The sequence below is a fragment of the Squalius cephalus genome (assembly GCF_949319135.1).
Source record: "Squalius cephalus genome assembly, chromosome: 19".
NCBI classification, from domain to species: Eukaryota; Metazoa; Chordata; class Actinopteri; order Cypriniformes; family Leuciscidae; genus Squalius; species Squalius cephalus.
In genome coordinates, this window is record NC_137140.1 from 2,503,630 (window position 1) to 2,516,250 (window position 12,621).

The following is a 12,621-nucleotide window of genomic DNA, read 5'->3' on the forward strand; positions in this document are numbered from 1 at the left end:
TTTATTTCTATTAATTGGTCCGCCTTTATCATCATGTGTTTCTGGATCATGTGTCAGATAGCATGCAGATTTAGTGCATGTTATTTCATAAAGATTCCTCACAGCACCGTCAGCTTTATAGTACGTCAGCGCTTCTCATGTAAGATCTGCTTGTTGTTCATGTGCAGATTCGTGACTCTGTAGGATAAAACATTTCCTCCTTAAAATATTGATTGGACTCTGAACGCGCGCATGTGCGAGAGCGAAGGAGAGTCTTGTCGCAGTGTACGCACTGAGGTCGGAGTCGTGGGCGATGGGAGCAAGCGCTCCGAAACGGAGACGGGAGAGCGAGCGAATGAAACGAGCGAGAGGATATAGATGTAGAGTCGGTAGACAGATCTCACTCTCTCTCCTGCAGTGTGAAAGCAGAGGGAGGGGTGTTTCTGCAGCAGTCCGAGCGCTGCTTTCTAATCAGACCTTCTGTCTCTCTCTCTCTCTCTCTCTCTCTGTGTGTGTGTGTGTGTGTGTGTGTGTGTGTGTGTGTGTGTGTGTGTGTGTGTGTGTGTGTGTGTGTGTGTGTGTGTGTGTGTGTGTGTGTGTGTGTGTGTGTGTGTGTGTGTGTGTGTGTGTGTGTGTGTGTGTGTGTGTGTGTGTGTGTGTGTGTGTGTGTGTGTGTGTGTGTGTGTGTGTGTGTTCATATGCTGCTTCCATGTCCGCTAAGGAGATGATAATGGGAAAAAAGCCAACAACCCAAACCACTGCAACTGCATCATTGACCAAATCTTCACTGGAGGCCTGCAGTCTGACGTCACCTGCCAAGTCTGCCAGTAAGACCAGATATACAGCACAGTGTGTGTGTGTGTGAGATGAAACGAGGCGAGCGAACATCTGTCAACCGTTCATATATCTGTTCTTGCATTAATTGGCACATTGAATGTGTTGATGAATGCAATAATGAACTGACATTCTGCTCGTCTTTTGTGAATAAGGCCACTTTTAAGTCCCTTTTTTGAAGTCTTGATGTTGTTTTTGGGCTCTACTACAATAAGTTTTCATGTTTGAATGTTCAAAAACACCTTATTTTCCTCATATTCTCCATTTTTGCGGCTCCTCTCTTCCCAGTCTGTCAGTAACGCTCTGTTTAGTTCCTGTCTCTATGAAGCCCCTCCTTCTGAAAAGCATACTGTGCTCTGATTGGTCGGCTGGAGCTGTGTGTTGTGATTGGTCGAGTGTGTTTGGGGAATGTCCCGCCCATTACCATAACCATCAGTTTAACACACTATTAACTAACTCAACCACGCCCCTTTATTCTGCATATTCATTGTAACTTTATTCATTATAACATAACTTTTCAGAGCTTTTTCATGCTCAAACAGCAACATTACATGCTAAAGAAAGATAAACATGTAAAAAAGCACTCTACATCCATTTTAGTAAGCTTTTTTTATGTAGTCAGTTGACACACTAGTACCCCTGATTTTACATTTCAATTACATAATTAAAATAAAGTCTGATAGCAATGGTTTTGTTAATTTTGCACTGTAAAAAGATATATTTGATTAAATTTGTTGCCTTAAAATGCTCCCTAGTCCCTACATAGACCGCTCACTAGGTTTTGGAACAGAGCCAGTGTCTGTGCATCTTGTTTTCTCTAAATAAATGCTCCTCAACGCCACCTTGTGTTTAACAGAGGTATTGCATCATGCACATTGCATTCCTGCCGTTTCTTGATTATTTAAGTGCAAATGCATCTATCAAATCAAGTTTGAATGGATTCATGAGTGTTATTTGAGGTTGTGCATCAGTAGCGCTGAGAGAAAGATGTGATTCGTCAGTGTTTTCTGTGTGTGCAGTGGAGTCTCCACCACAATAGACCCCTTCTGGGACATTAGCTTGGATCTGCCGGGTTCGTCCACCCCGTTCTGGCCGCTGAGCCCGGGCAGTGACGGCAGTGTGGTGAACGGAGACAGTCATCCCAGCGGAGCCACCACACTCACAGACTGCCTGCGCAGGTGCACACACACACACACACACACACACACACACGGACGGATCTGTGATCGCACCGGACGCCACTGACTCACGCTTCTGCATTGCAGGTTCACCCGACCCGAACACTTAGGAAGCAGCGCCAAGATCAAATGCAGCGGTTGCCATAGTTACCAGGAGTCCACCAAGCAGCTGACTATGAAGAGACTTCCTATCGTGGCATGTTTCCACCTCAAAGTACGTACGTGTGTGTGCGTGCATTTGTTTCTTTTTTGATGCAGATGAAAGTGCATCATATACATTTATTTACTGATATATCTTATTTTTTATTAGTATCAGGCTGAAACTAAATCACACATCTAAAATCACAGTGTGTGTGTGTGCACTTAGTTGTGATGGGTAAGGTTAGGGTAAGCGGCTAGAGATTGCATTGTCAATGAATGTCCTCATAAAGATAGATGTACAAGAGTGTGTGTGTGTGTGAGAGTCTGGCCTTCAGACGTGCTTCTGTAAAGCCTGTGTGTGTGTGTGCACTTAGTTGTGATGGGTAAGGTTAGGGTAAGCGGCTAGAGATTGCATTGTCAATGAATGTCCTCATAAAGATAGATGTACAAGAGTGTGTGTGTGTGAGAGTCTGGCCTTCAGACGTGCTTCTGTAAAGCCTGTCTCTCGTCTGCATCTCTCATTCCTGTGTTCTCTTCTGTCCAGCGGTTCGAGCATTCAGCGAAGCTCCGGCGTAAGATCACCACATACGTGTCCTTTCCTCTGGAGCTGGACATGACGCCCTTCATGGCCTCCAGGTACAGCCTCACTCAGCTCTGATGAAACAACACTAGCCAAGCGCCACACGCGAGGAAAACTCAGCGTTGGCGTGTATGAAACGGCGTCAGTCGCCAGATGGCCAGTAACAGTTTCTTGAATTCTAGCAAATGCAATGTTGAGCACTTTTTCATGGACAGATTCACTCAAAATTATGTAAAAAACAAAAACAAACGCTAGGGCTGAACGATATTCTGTTTTAACATCGACATCGCGATGTGCGAATGAGCGATAGTCACATCGCCAGAACATGCGACGTGAAGGGTAGTAGCACCCATGGTGTATTAAGAGAACGGTAGCACCAGGGTAGCACACAGTAAACACAAGTTTGTTGTATGGCTTTTTGCTGGGGTGACTTGCACGTTCCGCGTGTTTGCACAGTGATTGGTTCGCTGTGCCGCAGCTCACCGCGCTCACAGCCAACATTCACTGGCATCCTATAGCTAAAAAATGGGCGACGAAGAGGATTCGCCACAAAAAAAAAAAAAAAAAAGATTTCGTACCAAAAAGAAAGTCAAAATCAGCTATTTGGGACTATTTCGTCTACAAAAAGGAGGATGTTGACCAAAAAGAGGTACTTTGCTGGAGTGTTATGAAGTTGTGTTTTTTAAAAAGTATTTTATTTTTCGTGTTCGCATTTATGAGGAAAAAACAATGTTACGTGACAGTTCTCCATTACGGACGCGACCGTTATGAAAGCGGCACTAAAAGACTGATTAAAACTTTCACAGAGACCTCAAACAGAAAGCACAAAGCCTTTCTTTAAAGCGAATTTCGTTTTGTATTAATTGTATCTTAATTTTAATCAGTGATTCATTATCCAATTTCCTGGATTTAATAAATAAAAAGTAAATATAGCAGACATAATCACGACACGGAGGCGCCGGCGCCTGAATCCATGAACCGAAACTCAGCGTATAAGGTAGCCTACTCGCCTCACACACCTAAAAAAAAATATATAAATATATCTATTATCTACAGAAATCTCTACTTTTAAACAGAACCATTCAAAACAAAATAAAACTATGTAATCCGTATGAAAAGTGCATTTCTCTCCCACGCGATCACTACTGCGAAGATGAAGATCGTCAACTTCATCTTTACAGAAAACACTTGTTTATTAATAAACAATTAAAATGTCTCATTGTAATATTTTACATATTCATAATCATTACTTTTGCTGGTTCTTTGTGACAGCTTTTAAGTGCCGTTTACATGAACGTGTCACTGCATCAGCACCGAAAACATAGAGACACAGAGAGAGAGAGAGAGAGAGAATAAGATTTTTTGACAGAAATATTTTTTTCGAATTCTGACAGAAATATGTTCTAATTTTGGAATAAAATATTAAGTGGCCTTTTTGTCACTTGTAATGAAGCTTGCTTAGTGAAATTATTAATATCATGGAATGGTAGGCTAATTATTGACTTTAGCCTGGATTGATGGCACGCAATATCGCAATATATATCGTTGGGAAAAAAATATCGCAGTGTAATTTTTTTTTCCAATATCGTGCAGCCCTAGCAAACGCCTGTCTCGGCGAGAATCCTAGTAAACACAAGCCCCTTTCACACAGAGATTCTGGAAAATACACGGATAATGTGTCCCGGGATGGTTTGATTTTGGTTCATTTACACTGCCAGTGATTTTCCGGAATCAGTGAGTGCGTTCACACACATCCCGTAAAGATCCCGTTAAGACACGTTACGTCAGGATGTGTTGTAGAAAGGCCAGTCTAATCTTCCTCTACCACTCTTTCCACTGTAGTTGTGCACTTTTACGCAGCGTCTTAAGTTTAAGCTTAAGTTTAAATTATCCAAATTGACAGAGTGTGTTAAAGATATAAAAGATTGGATGACGCGCAATTTTCTTTTATTAAATCCTGACAAGACAGAGGTAATACTTATCGGTTCAAAAAACCGCCCACAAAACCTCTCACAATACAACTTTAACATAGTAGGATGTCCTGTTACTTTATCCTCTACAGTAAAAGACCTGGGTGTTATACTTGACTGCAACCTGTCTTTTGAAAATCATATTTCATATGTTACAAAAACAGCCTTTTTCCACCTTAGAAACATTGCTAAGCTACGTAACATGCTATCAGTTTCTGATGCAGAAAAGTTAGTTCATGCGTTCATGACCTCGAGACTAGATTACTGTAATGCTTTATTAGCTGGTTGTCCTGCATCCTCAATAAACAAGATACAGTTAGTCCAAAATGCCGCCGCTAGAGTTCTAACTAGATCAAGAAAATATGATCATATAACACCAATTTTATCATCACTACATTGGTTACCTATAAAGTTCCGTATTAATTACAAGGTATTGCTACTGACTTATAAAGCCCTAAACGGCTTAGCTCCAGTCTATTTAACCGATCTTCTATCGCCCTATAATCCATCGCGCTCTTTAAGATCACTAAATTCGAGGCTTTTGATCATACCTAGGATATCCAGATCCACCAAAGGAGGGAGAGCATTTTCACATTTAGCTCCAAAACTCTGGAATAGCCTTCCTGATACTGTTCGTTGCTCAGATTCGCTCTCCCAGTTTAAAACTAGATTAAAGACGCATCTCTTCAGCCAGGCATTTATATAATACTTTTAATCTTACAGTTAAATCCGGTCTCTAGTTCATAAACGCCAGAGGAGAACTGGCCCCCGACTGAGCCCGGGTTCTCCCAAGGTTTTTTTTTCTCCATTAGGTCTCCTGATGGAGTTTTTCGGTTCCTTGCCACTGTTGCCTTTGGCTTGCTCAGTTGGGGATACTTAATTTAATCAATCAATCAACAATACTATTGATCAGCATTACCAAACGTGGACGTTTTACACTAGAAACAAACACTGATGTACTATTTTATTTAATACTGTGAAGCTGCTTTGATACAATCTGCATTGTGAAAAGCGCTATATAAATAAAGTTGACTTGACTTGACTTGACTTTACTAATGATCTGCGCTCTCGATCTCGAGAAACCATGCTTGAGCATTGTTTACCGGATTCGGTCGTACACTAACGCGTCGCGTCCCGTTCCACAAAGCTGACGAACGCTCTCAGCTTCAGCGCGGACATTAAGGAGCTGCTGGTCTCGGCTTCATTCTAGTTTGCACACATTTTTTTGTTCTTTCTTTGTTGATGACGAACACATCTCTCTTTTTTTTTTTTAAGAGCAACAAAATACCCCTTACGGCATTGGTCCTGGCTTTTGTTCACACGGGGCGTTCCAGGACTGATCCCGGCAATGTTACTAGGTCCCGATCCCGGCATCAATCCTGGTATCAATCCTGGGACGTGTTTGCGTTCAGCCGTTCACACAGAAGGCACTCTAGCAATTTTATATATTTTTAAATATCAACGCGCTGTGTTAAAGGGGCTATAGTCGGTTATGTCTTAAGTGAACGCAAACTCAAAACGCATGATCATGTTCATTCGGTCTTAAAGTGACAGCATCCCAATAATCCTGCTACTGTCTGCGTTTTTAATGTTCACCAAACAGCAAAGGACAATGTAAATACACTCACTCCTCTTAACCTTTAAAAAGGATGTGAAGACTATGCAGTGTTATTTATTTGATTAGATTACTTTATTACATTACGGTACCTGATATTAGACCTGGCTGAAGAACAGTTTATTTAATTTGGATGTATTGTATTGTATTGTATTTATCTGTGCTTTTAATTTGATTGTTTGTTATTTTATTACTGAAAGTTTTCTTGTCTTAACAAATGTAGCCTATTAACTTTATATAAGTTAAGCTAGTAGTTTTAGCTGTGGTGTCAAATTGGAATAGAGGAATGTGAATTTTCACTGGCATCTAAAATGTTGGTGTCATAACTCCCTGTTTTTGTGTCATGGCTGGTAAAAATGTATTTTTGGCCGGTAAATGTTCTTAAGTCACCAGCCATTGGCAAAAAATAGTTTAAGGCCTTGGTCGTCAGTCTCTGATGCCCGTCAACAAACACGGCAACATTCAGTCATGGATTCATCATGGATAACGAAGTGGAGTGACTCTGCAAATTAATTGCTAATGTATTTTCTGTTCGTCTCACAGTAAAGAGAGCCGAATGAATGGACAGTACCAGCAACCAGTGGACTCATTAAACAACGATAACAAGTAAGTGACTGACTCAGAATACTGCATCAGCTCCTGCTGTATTACCAGGGGTGTGTGTGTGTGTGTACTAGTACAACTATCTTTGTGAGGACCAGTTTGAGTTTTAGAGGACAAAGAGAGTAAAGTGAGGACATGTTGGCAGGGGTCGGGTTAGGCACTTAGTTGTGATGGGTAAGGTTAGGGTAAGCGGCTAGAGATTGCATTGTCAATGAATGTCCTCATAAAGATAGATGTACAAGAATGTGTGTGTGTGATCACTGTTAAGCTGCTTTGAAACAATCTATATTGTTAAAAGCGCTATATAAATGTAGGTGACTTAACGTGTGTGTGTGTGTGTGCAGGTATTCTCTGTTCGCAGTGGTGAATCATCAGGGCACGTTGGAGAGCGGCCATTACACCACATTCATCCGGCAACACAAGGACCAGTGGTTTAAGTGTGATGACGCCATTATCACTAAAGCCAGCATTAAAGATGTCCTGGACAGCGAGGGGTCAGTCTCACGCTCATCCACACACACCAAAAACTATGTGGACATTTGAGTCACACTTGAGTTTCAATGCATTCAAAACCAAATATCAAACTTCTGCAGATAAATTATGCTGGAGTAGAAATAACTATACTTTCATTTATTGTAATGTTTTGCTTAAAGTGAGCTTATGCTTTCTTAAAGGGATAGTTCACCCACAAAGGAACATTTAGGTGTATTTTTATCTTCAGCAGAACAGTAAAGGTTTGATAACACGTTATAATAACTTAGTTAAGCATTAAATGGTTAATTCATCATTTATAAAGCATTAATAGACGTTATAAATACAGCTATACATGCTTTTTTCTTGATTTATAAGCATATCTATAATGTTTAATAATTGTATTTTCATACTTTATTAATGATCAGTTAATAATTTCTTAATTATTACATCATTTACAATCCAGTTATTTAGGAGTTGTCAGTGGTTTATGAAAGCTTTACGACGTATAAATAGTCCTCACTTTAGATGAGCTCACAAAAATAGTAAACTGGCAACCACTAAACTACATGAATTAATCATGAATTACTGTAGGAATACATGTTAATAAAGCATTTATTAAAGGGGTGGTATAATACCCTTTTCACAAGATGTAAAATAAGTCTCTGATGTCCCCAGAGTGTGTATGTGTGTGTGTGAAGTTTTAGCTCAAAATACCCCACAGATATTTTTATATAGCATGTTAAAATTGTCACTTTTTGAGGGTGAGCAAAAACGCACCGTTTTGTGTCTGTTCCTTTAAATGCAAATGAGCTGCTGCTCCCGGCACAGGGGGCGGAGCTACAACAGCTCGTGTCCTTTTACCTCACACACACATGCACTGAACATTTCAAAAACTTTTAGCCTTTTATGTTCAAACCGGAGTCAGACAATGATGGAGAGACTCAAGAAGAAGTGACAACATGTAGAAGCAACAGGACATTTCTGAATGGTTAGTTGATGAATTTATGAAGCTTATGTGTAGTTATCTTCTAGTCATTGATTAGCATATTCTGTCTTGATAATCTATATATCATGTTCAGGGGGCGGGGTTTATGTAAATTCTAGGGTTGGTGATGTCACTAACCCGGGAGGAATGTGGTGTAGTCTCTACCAGCCGTTTGTTGTAGTCCTTAAAAAGCGATTTCTTTAAAAGCAAATCTCTCCCTTTGCTCTGAACTTTGAGTGTTGTAACTTTGCAGATGTTGTTTATGCTCAAACAGCAACATTACACACTAACTAAAGTTAGAAAGTCAAATCATAATCAACCACTCCTTTAACATACTGAGTAACTATTACTATATGTCTAAATAATAAGATATATAAATGTACATTTAAATAGTTTATTAATAATTCACTTGCACTGACAACTAAAATGGACAATAACTAATAAAAATGACAAAAACATATAACATAGTTACTGAAACCTAAAATGAAAACTAATTCAAAATATTAATAGAAACTATATCTCATTGAAACTTAAATAATCCTGCTGTTTTTTAATGGAAGCTTGTTTCCACAACGCAGTTTAAAATGGTAATTGCAACTCTTTATCTCACAATAGTGAGAAAGTGTGGCGAAATCAAGCTTCCATTTTTTTTTTTACTGTTGTTTCTAAAATATATATATATATATATATATATATATATATATATATATATATATATATATATATATATATATATATATATATATATATATATATATATATATATATATATATATATATAAATATATATATATTGTATTTTCTCTCTTTGCAGGTACTTGTTATTTTACCATAAACAGTTCCTTGAATACGAGTAAGCCGAGATCCAGACGCGGTCCGAGTCCAAAGCTGTGAAGGGAAGATCGTACGAGTGACGGCGTGATGATGGAGAGCAGGAACTACACTTGCTCGTCCCGGGACAGAAGAGTAAAAAATGCAGCCTTTCTCACTAAAGAACATTAAAAACAACAAAATATGAAATTAAATGAAAAAAAAAAAATAATAAAGAAAAAAAATGACACAGCTAAACCAATCTGCACTGAGCAACCGGAGCATACTTGACAGAAAGAAGAAGAAGAAGAAGAGGAGGAGGAGAAGATGGAGAACCTCCGGCACTACAGACACACACAGACTGACATCTCATCATCATCATCATCTTCATCATCACGCGCACTTCACTTTCAGTTGCGTTTTCACCCACAAACAATATAAAGCATTCACGTGCATCAGTTCCCTCGTCCTCAGATGATTTCTCGAGAAGTATATGAGGGGGAAATATTCCTTTTTTATTTCTTCGTATGCATTATTGATGTACCGAATGCAAAAGAAAGGTGTTATTGACTTCAGCGTAAACCTATATTGTCGGTTGAGTTTGGAAATACTGTCCTTGTCCAGCACTTTTTCTTTTTTTTTCTTCTTCATTCGGAAAAGCTTGTTTTTCTTTTGGTTGAGGGCTGAAAATGTATCACACACTCACACACTTACACACACACACACTCTCACACACATGCGCACATAAATCTATATATAAATATATTTTTATAAGTCCTTCATTTCTTGTTTACGTGTCCTATACCCCCATCTTTTCTCTTTATGTGCTTACAGTCTTGGATATGAATGGAAAGGGTGTTTTTGCTTGGTTGCGTCGCAGATCTTTGGTTGGACGTGAGAAGTTTCGGTTGCTGATGAGTGTGTGGCTGCAGGTTTGTTTGGTTGTGAAGGCTTGTGTTTCAGACGCATTGTGAATGAAGACGTTTTCTTTCTGTTCATGTGATGCCTGTCGCCACCATGGCTCGATTCAGCAGTGTTATCCTCAGCCACATGTCGAGTGTGTGTGTGTGTGTGCGCGCATGTATGCATATCCTGTGCGTGTGTGTGTGCGCGCATGCAGGTATGTGGGCACCTGTGTGTTGGTGGTGTTAATGTGTGTGTGTGTGTGTGTGTGTGTACTGAATCAGTACTCAAACTTGGCATGCTGTTTAAACTGGATGCTAAAAGACTTTGGGGAGGATTTTATAAATGTTAATTATGTATCTATGTATAGTATGTATGTATGTAATGTATGTAAAACAAATCAATGGAGAAAAAAAATGGTGAAGAAAAAAAGTGCTGTTTCTGATTTGTTCTCCAGCCTGAAACAAGTTGGGAATAATAACACGAGATGTCTGCTTTCCGCTGGGTTGGAAGGTTGTTTTTTTATTTCAATAGCAATGAGTTTTTCCTCTCTTAATTAATTCATTTCAGTTCTTTCTCATTCGCCTCTGTATCCTTTGTTCTCTGCTTTCACCATTTCTTTTGCTCGTTTTTAGGCCATCTTTATTTCTGCTGGAAAACCAAATCAAATGAATCATACTCTTATGGCACGAGTAAAACAGTTTTTTCATGCACTGGTCGGTTTTGAGGGCTATTTTGCCTCTATAACATCTCATCTTCCTTCAGGCTAGTGGAAAGAGAACATCCAAAATATACATTTAAGTGTTTATTTTATAACACCATCTATATGCGTATCTAATTTCAATCTATATCTTTAAAGTTGGTGAGTTTGAGTCAGAAATCTACAGTTCAGCAGCTTTACACACACCAAACTTTACAGTTGAATTCATCTATAATCTCAAGGTTTGTTCATATCATTTGCTTGATTTATACAACATTTAAACATGGCAAAAAAATTTTTTTTCTGCTGTCTGTCGACAGTATTGTCCGACTTATTGAGTGATAAACAGAGAAATCCAAAATATCCTGTTAAAAAACTGTACATGTCAAAAAAAAAAAAAAATCACATTATAAACTTGACTTTATCTAATGTTTTCAGATTTCTCTTCTGAAAACGTTTGCAAATTACTGCATATTTAATGAGATAATACCTCATTTGCATATTTAAACAATATTCCAGAAAACGTGATGCAAAACAGTTGTCATAATGTACAGTGGTTAATCATTGGGTGAAAGTATGGTGATATATATTCGAATATATGTTTTCCCTGTAGTGATCGCTCAACAGTAGGATTCTCCATTGGATTTTCTCCACAGAATATACAGACATATGTTGAGCTCCAATGTTGTTAAACGATTAAATGTGTTTCTAAGACACAATATTGTGTTTAGTAGCTGTCGTGTAGAGTAACAGATGCCTCGTTAGCAGCTGTTTCGATGGGCCGCTATATGTAAGCCGTCCGCCATATTGGAACAGTCAAAGCAAGCAAACTCATGCATGTATGAATATTTATATCTGCAATAAACTTCAGCGGATGCTAATGCTAACTAACACAATATAACAAAACGAAGGCGTAAGCTAACATGACATTAAACAGCTATCATAGAACAATTGAAAACATTTAAAAAGTAATGTTTTACTTTTTCAGTCAAACCTGTAATATTGAGTTACTGCATACAAAAACACAAACTAACGCATTCTCAACTGTGAAAGGTTATCCCATTTCTTAGGGAATCATTGACACAAAAACACAATATGCTATGCTGGTCAAAATGTGAACGTGAACTCTTGATTGCCTGGAACTTTAATAAGGGATATTCCGATATTCCCGCGCACTCCAGCCTCCTCTGGAACGCAACATTTTACTGTGAGTGACGTCGGTCACGCTGACCGTTCCAAGATGGCGGGCCTTGTCTGGAGCTTTACTGTCTATGGTTGAATCCAATGGGGTCGCTGTGTCCATTTCTTTTACTGTCTATGGTAGAATCTACGCATGTACATATGATATGCATCACAGATATCTATGATAGAGTCACTCTTGTATGGGAGCCCATCTCCGCCACATATGATAATAAATTCATGCTCCGCCGCGGTAAGTCATAATTGTGACTTTAAAAGTCGAAGTTATTAGCTTTTTTTTTTTTTTCATGGAAATTGTGACTTAAAAAGTAGAAATTATGACATACTAAATCGAAATGGACACATTTAAGTAAAAATTACGACTTAAAAGTCAACGTCATAAATTTGACATAATTATTATTATTTTTAATTAATCATAATATTATATTTATGTCATAATTTTGACAAATCTTATATATTCGATTCAGTGTCATGATTTTTTAAGTCTTAATTTTGACTTTTTATGTCATAATTTCAAATTAATGTCACAATTTTACTTTTTAAGTCTTAATTTAGATTTATGTTATAATTTCGATTTAGTGTGTCATAATTTTGAATTTTGTCATAATTATGATTTACCAGAGCTTGATTTTTTATTTATTTTTTTCTT

General features: G+C 38.4%; 1 protein-coding gene across 4 annotated transcripts in view; it reads left to right on the top strand.

The window, feature by feature from the left end:
- The window catches only part of usp22 (ubiquitin specific peptidase 22), a 56,968-nt gene extending 46,399 nt beyond the window's left edge, over positions 1-10,569 (top strand). For 2 of the 4 annotated variants that reach the window (XM_079852000.1, XM_079852002.1), the window contains 7 exons: positions 701-806; positions 1,833-1,991; positions 2,079-2,205; positions 2,677-2,768; positions 6,841-6,903; positions 7,245-7,394; positions 9,174-10,569. In XM_079852000.1, coding sequence (XP_079708126.1) covers positions 701-806; positions 1,833-1,991; positions 2,079-2,205; positions 2,677-2,768; positions 6,841-6,903; positions 7,245-7,394; positions 9,174-9,216 — 740 coding nt within the window. In that variant the 3' untranslated portion in view covers positions 9,217-10,569. The remainder of the gene's footprint in view (positions 1-700; positions 807-1,832; positions 1,992-2,078; positions 2,206-2,676; positions 2,769-6,840; positions 6,904-7,244; positions 7,395-9,173) is intronic. The other 2 variants (XM_079852001.1, XM_079852003.1) reach the window with 1 other exon arrangement.
- Positions 10,570-12,621: the final 2,052 nt, after the last annotated feature.